This window comes from Triturus cristatus, chromosome 1_2 (genome assembly GCF_964204655.1).
Source record: "Triturus cristatus chromosome 1_2, aTriCri1.1, whole genome shotgun sequence".
In the NCBI taxonomy this organism is placed as follows: Eukaryota; Metazoa; Chordata; class Amphibia; order Caudata; family Salamandridae; genus Triturus; species Triturus cristatus.
This window is the reverse complement of record NC_140580.1, coordinates 784,688,898-784,708,834: the sequence shown is the minus strand read 5'-3', so window position 1 is coordinate 784,708,834 and position 19,937 is coordinate 784,688,898. Positions and strand designations below refer to the sequence as shown.

The 19,937-nt window shown below is 42.5% G+C and overlaps 1 protein-coding gene across 32 annotated transcripts in view; it reads right to left on the bottom strand.

Annotated features, from left to right (window-relative positions):
• Positions 1-19,937, bottom strand: part of ANK3 (ankyrin 3) — a 1,906,984-nt gene that overhangs the window by 351,266 nt on the left and 1,535,781 nt on the right. The window contains exon 1 of one of the 32 annotated variants that reach the window (XM_085608831.1): positions 16,825-17,257. The exons of the other annotated variants lie outside the window; for them this stretch is intronic. Within the exon in view, the coding sequence (XP_085464957.1) occupies positions 16,825-16,840 (16 nt within the window). The 5' untranslated portion in view covers positions 16,841-17,257. Of the gene's footprint in view, positions 1-16,824; positions 17,258-19,937 lie in introns of those variants that run through there. 32 annotated transcript variants of the gene reach the window in all.

Sequence of the window (19,937 nt, the reverse complement as noted above, 5' to 3'; positions counted from 1 at the left end):
AAAGCCCCAAAAATGTGATCCATCACTCATAACCCCTAACCCCTAGGTAAATGTCTTCTGATAGCTCTGGGTGTACAGGTGTTCAGCGAAGGGGTAATGTAAAATTGTGCAGATACGCATGTTTTCTTCAGTATGATCTAACACAACACAATGGACCGTGTGTCGTATTCTAGTCCCTTTTCCTGTGCTGCGCCTATGAAAAAGGGGTCTGGGCATTCTTTTTCATGTCTTCCGTACACATCTTAACATGAAAAGTCTTTGCGCTGAAGACAGCAGACACACAAGGCAGGGAATGCCTTTTTGTGTTTCTGAGATCTGTTGTCAGCAAACATGTACTAACTCAAGAGATTTTTCGAATTAACGTATGGGCAATAAGCACCAGAAAGAAATGTCTGTCCCAAGCGCAGGGCAGAAAATGGGATCACGAGATGCTGACTTGACTTCAAAAACAGAAGATTTAGATAGAAATTTCTACAAAAACGAATGCGGTTCACAGAAAACCCAAACTGCGCATATTTAAAGAGTGCTTTTTCTGTTATTTGAAGAAGTTTTTTTGCACGTGAAATCTTAAGGGGCAGTTGTAAGAGGGATACACTAAGAACATGATATTTCTTAGGCAACAATTAGACAGAAATCACGCCAAGCTTCTCAGTGCACAGTGGTGAGCCTGCCCATACTTAAGGACATCCTTCTAAAAAAGCCCTTCACGGTTCCCGCTTCTCTGTTCTGTACAAGTTAGAAGTGATCTGCACTGATCGCCAAAATGAGAGGATGCCTTTCAAAGCACCAAGAGATGTAAATATAACTGATCTCAGTGTGTGTACACACAAAATGTATGTGTATATATATATAAAAAATATATCTATATATATATATATATCTATATATTTTTTTTTTTTATTCACCGGGGGTTGATAAAAGATACCTTCGCTGTCAAAGAGACTTGGTTGGAGGTCTGGTTGCCTGGTTTCCTTTTCCGCTGTGAGTGGAGTGAGACGATCAGGCATTGATTCCTTGAGCCCATTGCAGAAGTCTCACTTTGCACATGCACTTTAGCAACACCTTGTGTCTAAGTGATGCTAAACCGGGAGAAGGATTGTCCTCTTCATAGAAGCTTCCCTGCAGCAGCAGGGGCCGGAAATAGCCTTTGACGCAGCAGCCAGGTGGCATTAGACTGTCAGTCAATGGGCGGTACTGTGCTACTGGAAGCATTTTTAACTCTTGGTGTGCATGCTGAAGTGAGAAGCTGGGCGGGTGCTCAAGCGTGCACCTAAGAGGGAACGCAAGGTTGTAGTACGATGACCACTATGACAATATATTTGAAGCTTGAACTGTCCCAATTAGGATTTCTAAGACATCTGGGGCTCTTAAGAGATACAGAAGAACGTGTCCGGCTCCCCACAGATCATTAGCACAGATTGGTGAAAAGCCAGTAAAATCAAGGGGACCATGCAGGTTCATAAGGAGAGAATGCAGCTATTAAACAGAATGGAAAATAGGATATTCAAGGAACTTAGCAGGACACAGAGAAATAAATAATTGCTGGCTTGCCTCTTTCAAAGTCAAAGGAGGCTGATAGGCCTAGCAAAATGAGCACAGAGAAGAAATTCCATCTGCGTGGGAGAGTATGTCAATTCAGAGGTGAATGAGAGCTTCTCTGTAGCCTTCCCTAGGCCTGTGTCCAGCTTAAGAGGGATCCATAATATGCAGGGACATAGAAATTAATGGATTGGGGATACTCAATTTTCTTGCCTTTTGAACATCCAAGTGAGTACCTACAGAGGATTAATAGTTGGACATAACTGATGGTTCTACAGTGAGCTTAATGAGGGGGGAGCTCTGTGTTGTCTGTTTAAGAACATTTTGCCCAAGCGCTTATAGGGAGAGAATTTTGATGCGGTCTGTCGCAGGGACAGTGAGGGATTTCAATATCTCTCACTGCATTCTTTTGACCGTTCCTTTGAGGAGGTTCTTGTGACAATCTACTTTCTTTCAAAGTTAGGAGGGTCATTCAGATTTCAGACTCAAATGTCTTGCTTATTTCGGGCAATTGTACACATCTATCATACTGAATACATCCTAACATAATTAATTCATGTCAATAACATCATGCATCATTCATGTTGCTGAATTTCGGAAGGCTTTGGGTCACTGACGTTGAAAATCTCTTTTAGTTTGTTCAATGCATCTTTCACTCTGGACGCCAGAAAGTATTTTTTCCTATTCAGACAGAAGCTCTATCAAGGTCAACTTGAGACCTCTGTCATGCAGCCTTTAATTGGTCGCATATTTGTTTGTGGTTGGTCAGGTCAGGGAAACCCAGCAATGGTTGAAAACTCAGTCTGCAGTACCTCAGAAGGGGATTGTCCCAAAAGACACTTAGGGGTTAGGGGCAAATGAGATTTGGACTGTGACATGGAACATAGAAAAAGTGGTCCAGGGCTTGCAATGCAATAGTATACCATGCAACTCGTATGAAAATGATTGTAGAAAGAATGCTCAAGAAAGGGGCCCCTCAGGTTGCAACCTCTCTCACACTATTTTAATTTGTACATGGGACATTTGGCCCCCTTGCTCAAATTATCCAAAGTGTATTGCCATTTTTACGTTGAATACAGGGATATGACCTATCTAAATGGCACTGTATTCCACAGCAAAATATTCAAACACAATCAATCAACTTGTGAAGCCTCGTCATCTCGATTCTGACTGGCTTAAAACTAAGTTTTCTAGATTTCTCCCAACAAATGCTCTTTTCCAGTACAAGAATATTTCCAACTTCTTGCTAGACTGCAACTAATTATGAAATGCTCAAAACTGCCATGGTTTTTCCCTGCATTAATTTGAATCGCAATGCCCATATAAACACATGAGCCACAGTGACACAGTAACAGTAGCTTGGTTGAGACTACTCTGGGGAATAAAACACCTTACCCAGGGGGCAATTTCAAGTAAATTGTTTAATCACTTTTCTTATGTGTATTTATGAAGCGCGTAGATACTCAAAGGCTTCCCAGCACTGCGTGAGTCCTAGTATGCACCTTGGAAGCTCCCAAATTATACCAGACTGGGTTGGTTGGAGTAAAGCCTAGTTTTTAGCAGCTTTCTGAATTTAGTCGCATTGGGTTCAGGTCTCAGACCAATTGGCTTTGAGTTTCATAATTTAGGGGGCAAAAAGGAGAAAGATCTTCCAACCCATCTGGTCTTTTGAATACGCTGGAACCTCAAAAGACCTGGGTTGGAGGATCTTAAAGTCCTATTGTGGGTGCCAAAAAAGTCCTGATCATAGGGATCCCATGTGGTTGATTGCCCTATGAGCCAGGAATAGTGCTCAGGAATAGTGCCTTAAATGGTATTCTTTCCTCCACTGGAAGCCAGTGCAAGGAAGTTAAAGTGCTTTTAGCTGAGAAGTGTTTGGGTAGCTTAAAAATGGTCCTTATAGCGGCATTTTGAACTACTTGAAGTTACTTGACAACAGAGTTAGGTTAGCAGAGTTAGGTGAGTCCCGGAACTCCCATAGTCCAGACGGGTGAGAATGAGTGCCTGGACTACAATTCTTCGAGTGTGTGCAGGTAGTTGATCTAGGATTTTGCGTAAAGTTCTCAGCATAGCAAAGCACGATGTAGTCAACTTTTTTTACTTGTGTTTCCATGGATAGGGAGCTATCCAGCCATGTGCCCAGACTTTTTATAGAAGAGGGGGAAGGTGGAGTACCATGGAAGTCAGGCCAACCTAAATTTGCTCCTGAGGTTGATTTATTCCCCACCAACATCATGTTGGTTTTGTCTCCATTTAGTTTCAGTGAACAATTCACCATCACACGCACCCCTTTTTAGGCAGGGGGGCAGATAATGCTGAGATCCCACCAGTTGTGTTTCATCCGCATAAGAGACAATTGACACTCCAAATTCCTTAACGATGGAGGCCAACAGCCACACATAAATATCGAAGAGTGTGAGGCTAAGTGCTGATCTCTGCGGGACACCACACTTCAAGGTAACAACCTCTGAATAGCAAGGGGGTTCATACATCTGAAAGGACCTTTCTTTTAAGAATGAAGATAGCCACTTTATAGCACCATTCCTTATTCCTATTTCCCTCAACCTGAGTACCAGGGTCTCATGGTCGACCGTGTTGAACACTGCAATCAGATCGAGGAGGATGATGGCAGTTGCCGCTCCCTTGTACAGCAACCGTTTAACCTCCTCTGTTACTGCACTTGTCAGATTAGCCGACACAAGCTCTCTTTTCATACGTATAATCAAAAGCCACCTGGCTCCCCTCTATGCCACTATACATGCTGTGGCTAGGCTGGACACTTGTGCAAGACAATGTGCTCATATTGTGCCTAGCTTGAGAACCCTCTGCTGACTTCCTATTGATTAAAGAAGTATTTTCAAATTGGCTTCCAACACTCATAAATTGGTTTATGTGTGGAGTCCAAATAATATTCTCCACTGGTCATCACAGGTGGTCAGCATGAAGCTCTAACACACTTCTACTGGCAAGTCTAAATTTTATAGGTGAAACAGCACTAAACAGAAGTTTGCAGGCAATGCATATTTCTTCACTTTTTGGTAATAATGTGGGTTTTTTATCCCCTCACACTGTATATATTTGTAATATGTTATGTTGCTGTGTACTGATGCTCAATTCTCCATATAAATAATCTATTGTATTAACTAGCATGTACCTGAATCCTTTGTATAGGACTATTATCTTTTCAGGCCTGGTAGAACTATCTACAAAAACGGATAATAAACAAATTATCATGCATTAAGTGAAATTGGCCAACAATAGCATATTCAGATTCAACTCAACATATTATATGACGTATACATGTCTCCAGCGACTCTTCCTACAAGTGTCCGAAGAAAACAATAGTTGCCTGAATTTCAGCATGCCCGAAGCGACATTTCTCCACTAACTTGCTCTACAGCAGCCACTTTTTTCAGGTACAGATGACTCCTAAGTCTTGTCTGCTGGGCATCTACCCCTACATCCTGATGAACAAAATGAAAAATAAAGTAACTAGCCTTTCCCTGGTGTAGCCAAAAGAGGGACTTCTCATACAATTAAGTGAAGAGCAAGTAAAAATATTCTCCTTCTTGTAGGTCAGCTTCTTTCATGTATTCTATGCACAGAAAGCTATCACAGCCCCATTTTGAGTCCTATCCCTGCAACCTAACAATGCTAAATATTCTCTAGCTCATCTATCAGCTCCACCAAACATCTGTATGAACTCCAATACCCCCGCACTAATGGTCACACCTGACTCCTATTAATGTAATCTACCACAAAAAACTGCATGGAATGGTTTGTTTAAGCACACAAGTCTAATTCCAATAACAACCAATAACAATGGACTAACCACATTCGTTTCCGAAGCAGCATGCTGACTGGTATAAAGCGCTTCAATGCCTCGTCATGGGTAGTAAGCGCTAGTTATTGTAATTGCAATTGTAAATTGTATTTAGATAGCGCTTACTACCCCCGAAGAGGCATTGAAGCATTTACGCTGGCAACACACTGCTCCAGGAACCTAAGGTTAGCGTTAGTCCAGTGCATTCATCATAACTGGCTATTTGAATTAACTAATCTTCTGCTGTCAAGGAAACCATTGCATGCATTTACATAAGATTCTTTGTGGTGGGGAGGAAATAATAAGATTATGTGTGATCATCAGTAAAGGAACGTGGGATCATGCAGCTGATTGGAGGAATTTACAAATTAGCTAGAGGGGATGCAATGGTATTACTTTCAAAGGAGTCCTGTATGATCTTTGAAAAGAGGTGTGGGCAATTTGTAGGAATGCAATAATAGAGATTAATGCAAAAATACATGTGACAGAAGAGTTTGTGTTCAGAGAGAGAAGGAGTGCAGGGATGGGAAGCAGGAAAATGGCACTGAAGGAATAAAGGAGAGGTGAAAATCAGAAGAATTAAGTCAAGGTCGGTTTTCGTGTTGCGTTTTAGGAATGTAGAAAAGGCTTTTTCACATCCACATATCATGCAATGTAAGAATGCACCTTTAGAGAAAAACACTGAACAGTATCTGCACTGCTCAAATACCACTAGACCATCACTTCAGCAACAACTGCTGATCGGCGCAGGGGTTGGGAGAGTAAACTAATTACTGGATGTGTATATTGGGAATATCAAGCGATTTACACAGTATAACATCGTGATAGTAACAACATGAGAAAATATATGGGTAAACAATGCAAACACAAAGGAGATTCTGCATGTGCTAAATCAGATGTCTTTTGATGTTCACCCATAACGTTTGACACAAATATTAAAGGGGATCCATTTGGAAATGTCTTTCCGGCGTTTCCGTGGGAGAGAGGTGGTGATCCAGACAAGGAAGTTGGAAGGGCGGAGATAGGACTCCCTTTAGAAATGTTAAACACAAGTGGGGCTGCTCCTAGAAAAGCGACCAGTAGGTGCTTAAGCTTGCATAGTGAGTGTAGACATCGCACAAAAAGTGAAAGACTGGCCTCACACACCACCTGGTATCATGCTTCATCATTGGCAGTCCTCGCACTCTAAAAACTTGGTTTGATAGAGGGCGGGCATACACCGGACGACAGTGGGGGCCCTGAGTAGTGAGTGTGATTTAAAAAACACTTCAGTTGTCAAATCAATTTCAATAAGGTGTGCAACTGTATGGTGTTAAAAGGGTGTACGATGATTTAGGGAAATTATTATCCCATCACTGTGATATATAAGGCCAACATGTTTCTGCCTGGTGTCCCATAGGGGTACGTGGCATTCTTCAGGACCTGTTGTAGAGTGGGCTCCGTCTTTACCAACTGGTGATAAAGATAAACCACTTGGTGCGGTGTCAAGTATCACTCCGCACTGTGAGGGGGGCTCCAAGTATAGCCTGTGAGGGAAAGTAAAGAAAGAAAGAAAGAAAGAAAAAGCACTACAGGAAATTGAATGTGTTCCTTGGTCACTTACATGAACTCATCCAACACCACACTGCTTAGTGCGTGTGGTAGAAAAGTGCATGGCACGTGTCAGTCATACGTGCGCACGCAATTAAAAGTTTTGAGAGAGGTCTCTCTCATATCTTACCCAAGAATCTTAAACTACGTTGTCCATGGGAGGGGTGGGGGAAGGCCCCTCTAGTCACACTCTGAAGGGTAAAAGACAAAACCAAAATGTGTTTGTCAGGTTTAAAAGTCACATTGCGATTTGTTCAAAAAGGGGGCTCTCATAAAATATATTTAGCGCATCTGCCCTCATACCACACACTCCAAACATGCTCTTACTTTGTCAAGGTGCGCCTTCCGTTGTAAAACCTAGCTGCGACCGTCTCTCCTCCCTGTCGATGAATGGACCAGGAGTACGCAGGGTTTATATAGTGTTTCTAAAGTGGGTAATTGGCAATAATGCTGCCGCGATTGTTCTCCCCTTTGTGGGATCCCGTGTCCCTGCAGGCCCTACCGTAACGATGTGCCTGGTCTCCTGACTTCAATTAGTAAAGAGGGAGTAAGGAAAGATCCATTTCCGATCCCGTCTACAGCCAGCGGTCTAGAGTATGCTTGATCTCAGAGCCCGTGTTTCTGTTGTTGCAAGGCGTGGCTGGAGGCGGGATCACGGTCATGGGATCGGACGTAGAACTCACGTCGTGCGCGTGGTCCCGCCTACTGGGGCCAGGCATTGCCTGGTCCTCTTCGCTCAGCGGGATTTTGAAAGATGTATTGTCAGTACGGAGTCCTACGTGTGAAAACAGGACTTTGCTGGCATAATGTGCTCAAAACGTAAATGAAAATGTAAGATGTTTTTATCATTATGGTCAGGGCGTCCGGTATAGCGGAGAGACGTGTACTGCATAGGTTCGCATGGAGTCGTCTTATGGCAAAATAGTGAGGCAATACTTTGCCAGCACCATGTGTTTAAGTACTTATAACGGGTGGTTTGACAAAATTTAGGTAAATGATTTGGCTATTGCGGGGGACAAAAGCAGCAAAGCTACATTCAAAGACACGTTTATAAGCAGAGGGGCATTGCTAACTTGGTCTCATAATGCCGTAACTATATTAATAGGGCAGGCTCAACATGAAATCCCTTGTGGATTCGTTCTTCGTAAGCACTGCCCTTTAGCAGATGGTACAGGTGATGGTTCCTTGGCAGATGGTAGGGGTGATGACGAGGCTGTAGTTTCATTTGTTCAAGGCGATGAAGTTGCTTGGGCAGGCCTAATATTTGCCTGTCCTAGATTGCTATATATATGCAATACAATACTAGATGGGCCTCCCCAGAAGATTTACAGATAATCTCCATGACACAAAGTTGTATCCAGACAGGCACTCTGCTTAATCTACCCCTATATTTTCATTTCTGCTATAGGACTCTCTGCTTACCAGGCGTATTAGAGGAACTCTAACCCTTACAAAAATGAAGAGGTATATGTACTGTGATGAGAAATGTTCAATAACTATCCATAAATAATCTAGTCACAAACACTACATTGCTCATTCATGCCAATTTCTTATAATAATGAAACAATGCCAAAGCAAATGGGAAACTTTAACATAACTTGCACCAGAAAATACACTTTTGCCATTATTGGCACTGCCACGTATGTTCAACCAACAGAGATTAGTAAACTCCCTCTCAAAACAAAGATCAATTGACAACAATCATCATCAGCTGTCCCACAGTCTTACAGATTTGGCTGATAAGCGTCATAAAGGGGTTTAGGTAAGGCATGTGGCAGTCCACCATTGGCGCCCACAAGGGCTTTAGCCAGGATGCTGACAGCTCCCTGGTAGAACACTCCTCTACAATGGAAGGGGAAAGAACCACAGTAAATTCATTACTGTTGAAGATTCCAAGCTAAATCAATGGCTATGTGTAGCCACCGAAACACCTGACCTTTCTGAGAAGAACTAAATAGGGCAAACACATGGGCAATCCTGTTGAAATCAATTAATCTAGTCAAATAAAACCCCACAAACATGGATTGTATAAGGTGAGATTGGAAAGAACTTAAGTCATAACAGAAGGAAAACTCACAACCAAAGAACAGAAAGAATCCAGGGACAATACACTATTTTCTAACCCGTCTCCAACTACTTAACCAATGTGATGACAACTGAAAAGAGCTTTAAAAGGAAGCCAATGTGTCAGACTTTATAAAACGTGAATGGCAGTTTGGACACTGTGACAGAGAAACAGTCAGCTTTAGAGGATAGAAATGAAAATAGCCACAACTTTTTGGAGGAACATTTTGAAGGGAAGGACACAGATCAGATTTTATTGCTTGCTTTCAATATAGTGATACCGTGCTTGCATCAGCTGAAGAGTAAGAAATAGAAAGATGGCAAAAAGAGTGGGCAGCCAGTACAAGGCCAGACTGAAGGCAATATGCAATAATCAAGAGGGCATGCAAAAAAAGTGATGGATGGGAACAGGTGTTGAAAGATGCAGAAAGGTCAGATCTGATGTGGGTTTTTTATTGAAACTACAATGCTGTCCCTGACCATTCCAGGCAGAAGCAGTATCTGGCTCAGAAGAGCTTCACTTACATGATAGCAGTATGGAGTTCACTCTTGACAGGCCAGATTTTAAAGGCAAGGAGGGAGAGGTGTTGATGGCAGTGAAGATGTGGCGCGTAACCCCAGGGACCTGGTGGTCCAGCGGCTCTGTGCTAGAGATGTTAGTCTCCAAGCTTATAAATTTAGGATGACGTTATTTAATTTAGTACAATGAAGTTGAAGGCGCCCTTGGTTTTGGAGGCATCGTGGTCATAGGCAAAGACAATGTTCCTAGTCATTCAAGAACATTGCTAAATGCATACACCAACATATACATGTCATTACTGGCTATGAGAATGCAGGCGGTAAAGACATGCCTGATTCACCTGGATCAGTCTGGGTTTTTTCAAGGGAAGGGAGGAGATAATATGAAGATGATGTCTCAACTGATTTGCCAAGTGCAGATGCTAAGTTACCCAGCTTTCCTTGTTCTCCTGAATGCAAACAGGTGTTTGACAGGGTAGGAACATGCCCAAGGAAAGGAAGCTCGAGATCCAGCCCATTCTATTTAGATTGGGTAAAGACAGCGTATGTGTGTCCTGACTTCAGGGGAGAGGGTCAATAGTTATCCATCAAATGTGTTACACTTGGGCACAGGTAACAGATATGGAAACAGTCTGTCACCATTATTATTTGTTGTATCACTTAAGCAATTGCCATTGCATATTAAGAACAGTAAGTCTGCAGAAGAGCTAAAAGTTGGAACAGATGAGTTTAAACTCTTGATGTTGCCTGGTATTTGCTTGATTCATTGCTAAACTCAGGGTCCCCTTTCCCAGAACTGGCAAGTTATCTAAAGACCAAGGAGGTGGTTTCTGTCTTTGGAAAAAAAACATGGATAAACCAGAAGTGCTCAATCTGACCCTTTGGGAGAGGAAGTTGGGAATGCTCAATGTCTCTTTGGCATTTCGCTGGTCTCTGGCTCACTGAAATCTAAATAAATAGCTGGAGTATATCAGACCCCAAGGTATGATGGTATTTTTAGGCCAACCTATTCAAAACTGTTTGCTGATCTGTAGAGGGATAGTCACAGGTTGCAGATTCATGGTGTGTTGTGGTCTAGCAGAATTATCACTTTCAATATGGGAATGTTTTACATGTTTCGATCCCTCCTGGTTTGGTTCTTGTCAACCTCTCAAGTCTCTCTTGTATGGGATTAGATTGTATGAGTGACCCAGGCGGAAATCCAGGGACTCTTTGAAGCTTTTGAGAAAGGTAGGGAAGTGCAGAAATAGTTTCTTGCTACAGTGCTGAAGAATACATTGGAACGTAATAAACAGATGTCATAGGATCAGTGGTGCTTCATTAAACACTCTTTAGCGCACAAACTGCTTTTGCTTTGAAGGCTTCCTTGGTTAAAAATAAGCAAACTGATCTACCCAACATTTAAAGTGTCCAGCCCTGAGGGGTAAGCTAGAAAGTAGAGATCTATGGGCAGGAACCTGGAATTACCAAGTTTTCCTCCCTTTTTATATCCTTGTTCAACAAATAGAAATAGAACTTTATTCGTGATCAGGATAGACATGGACTTGTAAACTGTAACAGGGGTTGATGTATGAAAATCCGTGGCATTGAGCTCGGGCTCAATAAAATCTTATGAGTCCTGTAACAAGACTACAACAATGAAGAATACAAAAGATTTCAGTAGCTCCACATTACACATTAGGTTCTGGGTTCGGACGTACACAAAGACACCATGCGATCACGTATATTGCTTATTTTTTTCTTTTACGGAGTCTCAAAGTGATTTCCAGGCTAAATAATATTTTTAGAAGTGTGACAAAAGAGATTTATGTGCCAAAGGAGACCTTAAAAATGCACTCAGTTATACAGTCAGCCCTTTCCATTTGGCCTAGGACATTCAAAAGTGCTGAAAGCATGCATGAGATGGACACAGTATTAAAAGAGCTGCACAGTTGGTACTACTTGACAACACAACCTCAGGGTCATAGAGGTTGCGACCACAGGGGTACCTTGGTACTCAAGAGTTGCATGTTAAACTTCAACTTTTGGGCTATGATATTGGATAAAATGGACAAGATTGTGGGATTTGTTAATCCGATGAAGACCGATCACGTTCTTCTGGACTTCCCTTATCCGAATGGGTGACACCAAACTAGCATGTTACTTACAATTGGTCCCTAACCGCTGGATGAGAGTTATGGTGAGATTCAGACGATTCATGAAGAAAACTACCTTTCAGGTTACCAATTCTCGCAGAGTACTCTTGGTAATATGGCTCCTAATGATCATGTATCTATGCTCAGAATTCAGAGATCACTGGTCCTAACTCTTTTGATAATATCAATATTAGCTGTTGGTATTTTCAGTGAATGGTGGGTAAGAGAATTTGAGCATGAAGAAAGTAATAGATTATCTGTTAGATGCATGTTAACTATAACCCTACTGATAGACTGGGTGTGTACTTGGAACAGTGTTTTGGGGTGGGATGGGTGGTAGGTTTGGTCTTACCTTCTGCTAAGTTTTATTTGACCTCTTCTACAACAGAAAAGTAGAATTAGTATCACAAGAATGTGCCACTCATAAAAAATGGGTTCAGTAAACCAGTCTTGGTTAAACCTTTATGAAAACTCTACTTTGAAGAAAAAATAATACAGCCTGTTGAAAAGGAAACCTGCCCAAAGGCTCACAAGGATATTGATGTTGAGTCTTTTTATGCCAATAGAAAGTCCAAAAGAGCAACAAAACTCTCAGCAGAAGAGTGAACAAGGTAAACCCTCATAAAGGGGAGACACAAAAGGTTACATAATAGCCAAACCACCAGAAGGGATGTTGTAAGGTGAGACTGACCCATTGAACCTAAGAGTAGTTATCACCATCTTATGGAACCCACTGAAAAGTAACCGAAGGTTTATGGAAAGCCCACAACATAATGATATTACATTCTTAGGGCCACATCAATCCTGAAAAGAGACACACTTATTAGGATAAGTCCTGAGCGTAGAGCAATGTCTGACTTGCAAAATTATTAAAGCGCCGTCTCAGAACAAAGCAATCCTTTCTAATCATAGTCTCTTAACCTACAAAATGAAGTGATGTTGAGCCATGATTCAAGGAGAGTGGCAATGACGGCTGCAGGAGATTCCAACAGCCACGTAAACCAAACTCAGCACACCAAAAGCAAGGCTTGTGACCTCACCTTTGGTGTAGCAGATTCGACTACAACTGTCATCAGGGCCGGCTCTAGGGTGGTGCGACCTCATTGGGGGCTGACTTTGGGTGGGGGCGTCATGTTTGCAATAATATTATGTTTTTAAAAGCACCTGCTGCTGCGTACCTGCCCTCCGGCAATTTTCAGGCAACAATAAAAAATGTCAAGATAACTCCGGTGATTAATGTACTTTGAGAGAGATCAGGTTCGTCTACTGGAAGTTTTGGCTCAAGGCAAAGTACCGCAGAGGGTTAATATGCCTGCTGCAAAGAACGTGCACCGTGCAGATCACACGTGCATATTGTGTAAATAGGTCAGTGGGTTACTACTTTTGTCAGGGATATCCTTTTGCGAAGATAAAATCCTAACCTAGAACAGTGAGCTATTCGCTGTCATCAAAGAGCTGCATGCAAACTGCAAGGTATAGATTAGAGCATTATGAATTTTTCCCCGGTCTTTCATTGTCTTAATGTTGGAAAAGGGTTCATTTGGATAGAAATGAATTCTAGTTATTAAAGAGAACCCGCAAACATGGTGTTACGCTTTAAATTCTGAGATTAGGCTTCTCAAGAATAAGCACTGTTCAACTATACTGCCTACCAGTATGGATGATGTGACTCCTACACATTACAGTCGTCTGTCTACAGAGTGTAGTCCTCTGTTTTATATAATATTTCCTATACACTAATTTAAACACGTGTAATTGATTGTCTCTGGGTAGTGTGTGTGATGTATATTGCTCTGACAGCCTATACTGGTATAAGTGACACTATAAAATTAATTAAATGCATCAGAGAGAGAGTGATTATGGAGACTTAAGGGACACTATTAAAGGGTAGTTGTGAGGGAATCAATGGGGGAGGTGGTCATTGGTATGCGCCAACAAACACTTTGGCAGCAGGCGCTACCAGCGCTAAAGCTGGCCTTGACTATTGTAAATAATCTTACACATGAGATTATATTTCATATTACCTGCAACACTATAAAAGAGACAACTGTGAATGTACAATTGTTTAAGTATGTGTTGTTATTGAATTAGGTTGCACTTTAGGTGTTGCAACTAACTGATATAAACATTGTGAGGTCATAAGCATTGCTTGTGTTGTGTGAGTTGTCGTTTGCATGGCGGTTGTGCTAATTTGGGGTTTAGTAGGTAATCATAACTTGCAAATTCCAGTGGTATTTCAGTTTTAATTCAAATCCATAACCGTACTTTAACTGTGGCTTTTTAAGCACATTTCTGAATTTAATTTTGTAAGCATACTTCAATGTGTTTACAACTAATCCTATCCTTTACTTAACTTAAACCTTGATTTTTTTCAGTGAATAACTGGGATGTTTGGCCCTATATCCATATATTATATCAAACTTATGTGAAAGTAAACCTTGACCCACTGTGCACAGTTGTGCAGCTAGGCCTTACGCCTGAGTCTGCACATGTGGCCACCCCAACTGTGCATGAGCAAGTGCCATATGCAGTGGGAGTTGGCCACAGGGCTTGGCACTACACCCAACCCGCCGTAAGCAGTCAGCATCCATTGCAGATGGCTAAATGTTGTGTGCGGTGAGAGTTGGATGCAGTGCACGGCGTATGACCAGGTTCTGGGATTTCCTTTTTTAAGGTTTCTGAACCTTGATGTTGGGTTTGCTTACTTTGGTAGAGCTGTGGACCTTTACTGGACCTCCTGAAGGGTTTCTGGGCTAGGTTGAGTAGCCCTACAGAAGGTCTAACAAGGGTCAAAGACCCCTTCACATAGGTTTGTCAAACCATGACCAGGGTTTGTGGACTTCAGGGGCCTGGAACCCAGCCTAAAGGTCTGCAAACCCCACAACAACAAAAAATCAACACTTTTAAAAATTATTTTTCAACCATGGGGTGTCTCCTGTATCCCACCTCCCTTGCCAAAGCCAGGGGCTCAAGGAATATTTTCTTTGCCCCTTTATGGCCACTTCATTTTCATTTTTCAAAATACAGGGACCGAGTGCCTGCATCCTGTAATGGCAGCCACAACATTGTTCTTCAAGTTGAGTCCAGCCAATCCAAGAACTTCGGGTCCACAAACTCGGCTTTGGGTTTGCAGGTACGAATGGATGATGGAATAAAAGAACAACCGTGTCTGATGAGATTTGTATATTACTTAGAAACTGGGTCTACAAATGGTTTAAAAATCCAGGTTTGTGGACTATTTACTGCTTAACAGTTCTAGATATCTTTAACTTGATTGACAGCTCACATAAATTAGAGGCATTCCAGAGATGCTTTTGTAATGCTAATTTCTTTAGTAATATTGAACAGATCTACACCAAACCATGCAAAGGCGCTTCCTTGGATAAATATCTTCTTTCGTGGCAAGATTTCTGTAATTCTGTTCAGCTACTTTTCATATTTTTTCTGGAGAGCCAATTTTCCTATGGGAGTCAAAATGGGAGAGGCCACCTTTTGTTTTGTGCCATCTCTTTTTTTTCATATCTAACCCCACCCCCTTTAGGCAGTTCTGCATGAAACTTGCCATGCTGAACCCAAATGAAATGACTTTTTTTCTTAACGGCACTAAAGTTGTTAGGAAAACAGAAAACAGCTTTTCAATATAAAGTTACACCTAACCAGGAGTAGAAAGGTGCTATTTCTGCCTTTGTCATATGTATATATGTGTGTGATACACACACCTATATAAAGTGGTGTGAAATCCCTGCAACAACAACATTAACTTATTAAGCTACACTGTTGGTTACTTTACTGAGCATGTAAAAAAAAAGTAGCAAGACACTCCTCAGTTTTTCGACCCCTGTCTAGGGCGGACTGCGTTTGCATGCTTTCAATTTACAGTTGTCACCAGCCACAGAATAATATTCGAATGTCACTTCTATCTCCCTTCCTCTCCACATGCATAGGTGCTTCCATCTTTGAAATACAAATGCAGATGCAAGCAGAACTAAACATTGTATTCAACAACTAATTGTGTCTGAAGCTGGGTGCAAATTAGTAATCTCCTTGACATATGATTGTCATGTCATCACGTGTAAGAAGATATTGTCAAAGCGGATAATTATTGGAGAACATTTTTTTTTTTTAAACAAGCGAAATATTGGGTAAAATCAGTCAGGTATGTGCCCTGCTGTTGAACAACACACAGATCCTTTTAGATGTGGTGATATATGTTACTAACCTAAATTACGTATTATGTTCGGGTGTATTAAGCACACAACCCTGAATAAAAAAAGAAATATTTGCGATTTTCTATTACATATGCACACTGATACTAATGAGGTCATAAATAGCATGATGGTTCAAATGAAAAGATAGTCACACTAGTAGATCTTTCATAAAAAAATAACCCTAGTCATTAAGATTAGCATAGGTGCCATCGTCCAAGCAGGTTTCCACAGACATTATTGGTAGCAATATATTTAAACTAAAGTGCTTTAGGCCGCCATGAGGGTGTAGAAAGCGCTATATAACTAACCAACCAACAGAATAGTTAGAATAAGGTGCATTTTGTAAAGCAGAGAGTGACAAATTAGTCAAGTCGAAAGGATTTACCTCAAATTGGAACCTGTAATAACGTATGAATTGAATGAAAAGTAAACAAGGACCTTTAACAGAGAAGAGGTTCACGTGAGTCTGTTCCCCTAGAGGTGCCCCACCCCGACAGACACACCGCCGCATTCCAGCAGGGACAGAGCAGACCTGGATCCCTTACACCTTGTTGCTTCATGATATTACAGGCGGCGAAGGGGCCGATTCGATGTAACGCGAGAAAATATCCGGCACTTATTTTATTTACATGGGGCATTTTTAGCATTCTGTGGCCTTTTGGTCACAAAAGAAAATTTACTTTTATAAGTAAAAAAAAAACAAAAAACTCGTCCCTCCTTAAACTTCAGACTTAACAGATGTGATTCTCTGCTTTCCTTTGCCACGCTAAAAATACACTTTCCAACACTGCGGATCATACACAGAAATAAAAACAGATCAGCTTTCCCCCACAGTGAGCGCCAGCAACCAGTTGAATGCCGAAACACCCCATTAGGGCCAACGCTGCCACCAGCAGAGCCTGCAAAGGGCTCGCGGGGGGCAGCGACAGCTGAAGAAGTTTCTTACGTGCTCGCAGATCCATGTTTTTGCTTGCCTGGTGCAGTTTGTCCGAGGTTTCCTAGAGGTCTTCGTATTCGTCGTCCGCAGGCTGTGTAGCTCAGAGGTAATCCGAGATAGGATAAACATAGTAATCCGTGCGGCTCATGCTCGCTTTCCCAAGATCGCCGGAGCTCCCCTCGGACACCAACTTGCTCCAATGTGCTTGCTCCCAGAGACACGCAGAGTTCCGCCCCGGTCGGGATCAAAGTTGGTCTCAAACGGGAAACAAGGCAGCCAAACCACGAGTAGCGATTCTGCGGGAAGGGGGACCTCAAAGCAGCGCGCGCGAGCACCCCCCACGTAAAGCTTCTTGTGACTGGATTAAAAACTTCCCCGGAGAGCTTCCAGCAGGACTGACCACTCGTATAATTGAAACATCGGCTGATTTGTATGTAAATGCGCTCGCGAGGGGTGTAACCTTCCTGTAACCTGACTCGTTTTACACCCACAGGCCGGGCATTCAACAGAGAGCTGTCTCCCACATTTAGGACCAGGGGTGTGTGTTTTCACACTACTTCCGATTTCGGAATCAAAACAATTGTGAAAGTGCTGACGCTTGCAGATTGGACTATTGTAAAGGTTTTGGGTCTGCTGTGCTCACTGCGTCCTCCACCCACAGACCACACAGGAAGGAGAACACGGAGAGGAAGCGTTCATTGGGAGGCACAGGTGGGCTTAGGTCACAGCGAACAGCCTGCCTCAAGCCGTTTGCCGTTTCACCCTCTCTCTTCATATAAAATTCACGTATAATCAACAAAAACATGTTTAGAATGGGATGTGTACACCAGTTTATAGACATGCGGGTGTGTTCAACGGAGCGCTGGCCTGAACAGGTGTTGCAGCGGCTATGTGATCGATCGAGTGTGGTCAAATGAAACGCCCAAAGTGAACAGGGCAACAAATGGAGGCTGGTTTACACCCACACTTACCCTCGGGATACCAGGGGACGCGAAGAGCGCACAACTAGAAAGGGAAGCACCCTGAGACATTCATTGTACACCCCCATGCCCCCACACACCCCCACACACCCGCTCATGCCTTGAATTATCAAAAGCACAACTTGACGACAGGACAGGACGGATTTCAATGTATCAGTGAATCAGTGAAGGTCACGGAGATAAACTGTAGATTCGGGAAACTAAATATCAAAATGTTTATGTAATTATGCGCCTTGGCTCAAGTCAAGGTATTTAGACATTCGTTTCAATTGATTCACAGTGGCCAGAGAGAGTGCTCTGCAATGGAATGTGTGCCCTGGTACTAGTACACAGGAGAAACTCTATTTGTTATTTATGATACCGTGTCCACAAGCATCTGGCCATTAATCAGACTGAGATAATTGATTCTGAATTTTCTATATGTCCAGATTAAGACCGCTGTCTGTAGGCATTTGGCCGAAACAATGATGTTGACGTGGCACATTAGTCAAAATATTGCAATATGTGTAGTTTAGTTCTCTCTCTAGACTGATTGTGTTTTTTAAATAATACATATGGATGGCTGTTAAGGGAGAACGAAGGTGTGAGTGGCTGTGAAAAGGTTAATAATGGATTCATATACACAGCCCACTCAGAATATTTTGAAAAGACCCTTGAGCAGTAATAGTGTACCTCTAGTTTGAAGAAGTTCCTGACAGCCAGGCTATTCTAAAGGGACAAAGATTGGAAACAGTGGAAACTATAAGTACCACATTCCTAAAATGTGTGTAATGGAAAACCCTTTTCGAATTTTAGATGGCAAAAAAGAAAAAAATAGAATGAAAATTGTATTGTTGAAGGAAGTGTGCGTAGGTCTTAAAAGCACATTGCGTCTCAGAGGAGCCAGTCATCTATTTTTTCAATTTAACCGGTGTAATCATCTTACAATGTGTCTCTCAAAACTCTCCCAAGTAAGGGTTGTCTGCCATCATACAATGCTATGTTTTGATGACCGGTTTGCTGAAATCTATGTAACAATTTCTGTTTGAGATGCTCAAAAATAAACAAATTATAATGCATATTCAGGTTGTCACGGCTTCCGCCCACTTGTGGCAGAATATAATAAACTCTACCTTTACAAAAATTAGAAGGATAAAAACTTTGAGAGGATCCTGACAACAAATTAAAGAGTTGATTCTTTAAGTAAGGAATGCTAAGCTTTAAATATAGTGCTAAAAGGGGAGGGGGGTAGGAATTCCTGTGGTTCTTCTAGGAAAAGTTAACCATGTGAGTGATTTATTGCCTGAACAGGGGTAGAGCAGAAAGAATTTGGAGTCCTTTCCGATGGAGGTTATTGCTGTTGAGCAGTCCGACCATAAAGTAAACAAGCACTGGTAAAGCCAATAGGTCAACTGGTACAAAATGGCACACGTTTTCAACTCCAACAAGGCATGTGTGCAGAGGACCGGGATCTGCTCGAGGGATCCAACATGGCGGTCAGCGATAGTCGAGAGGCTGTGATGGACTAGTGTTGATTGGGGCTGAGCGAGGTGAAACGCTGCCCCACCGTGGCGCTGAAAGGAGGAAGATGCCAACGACTGAAGCAATAACAGCGGACAGACAGAGCGCCAAGCGGGAAGCGACTGGACACAAGAACACCAGCTTGGGAGGAAGACGGAGAAACCAGCTGAGAGGACAACGTGGTCTGCGATGCTGGGGAGAGACCAGATGGAAGCAGCAGGTGGCCCGAAAGCCCCAACCCACCGCGAACAAGCCCGACTGTCTGGTGAGAGACCATGACGCCCCGGGTACAACATCCACCACGGCCCGGTAGATGGGTCGTGGCTAGAGCCTTGTGCTGGGAACCGTAATCTCACAGTGGTGGCGGTGGTAGGCTAAAAGAGAGAGGGAAGGATGTTAAAATATCTTGAGTAATTCTGCACTGCGGTATACAGTGGTGAAGGAAATTGCACGGGGTGGTTGTGTATAAAGCAGTAAACACTAGCCCAGAATAGGTGGTAGTAGGATGTACGCTCATCCTAGACAAGGCTTCGCCTTACTATTTTGATACTTGTGGATTTTCAGAGGGTATCCATGCTCTATGACCGGCCGTACAGAGTGATAAACAGCCCTTGAACAGGATACGAAGACCAAGGAGGACAG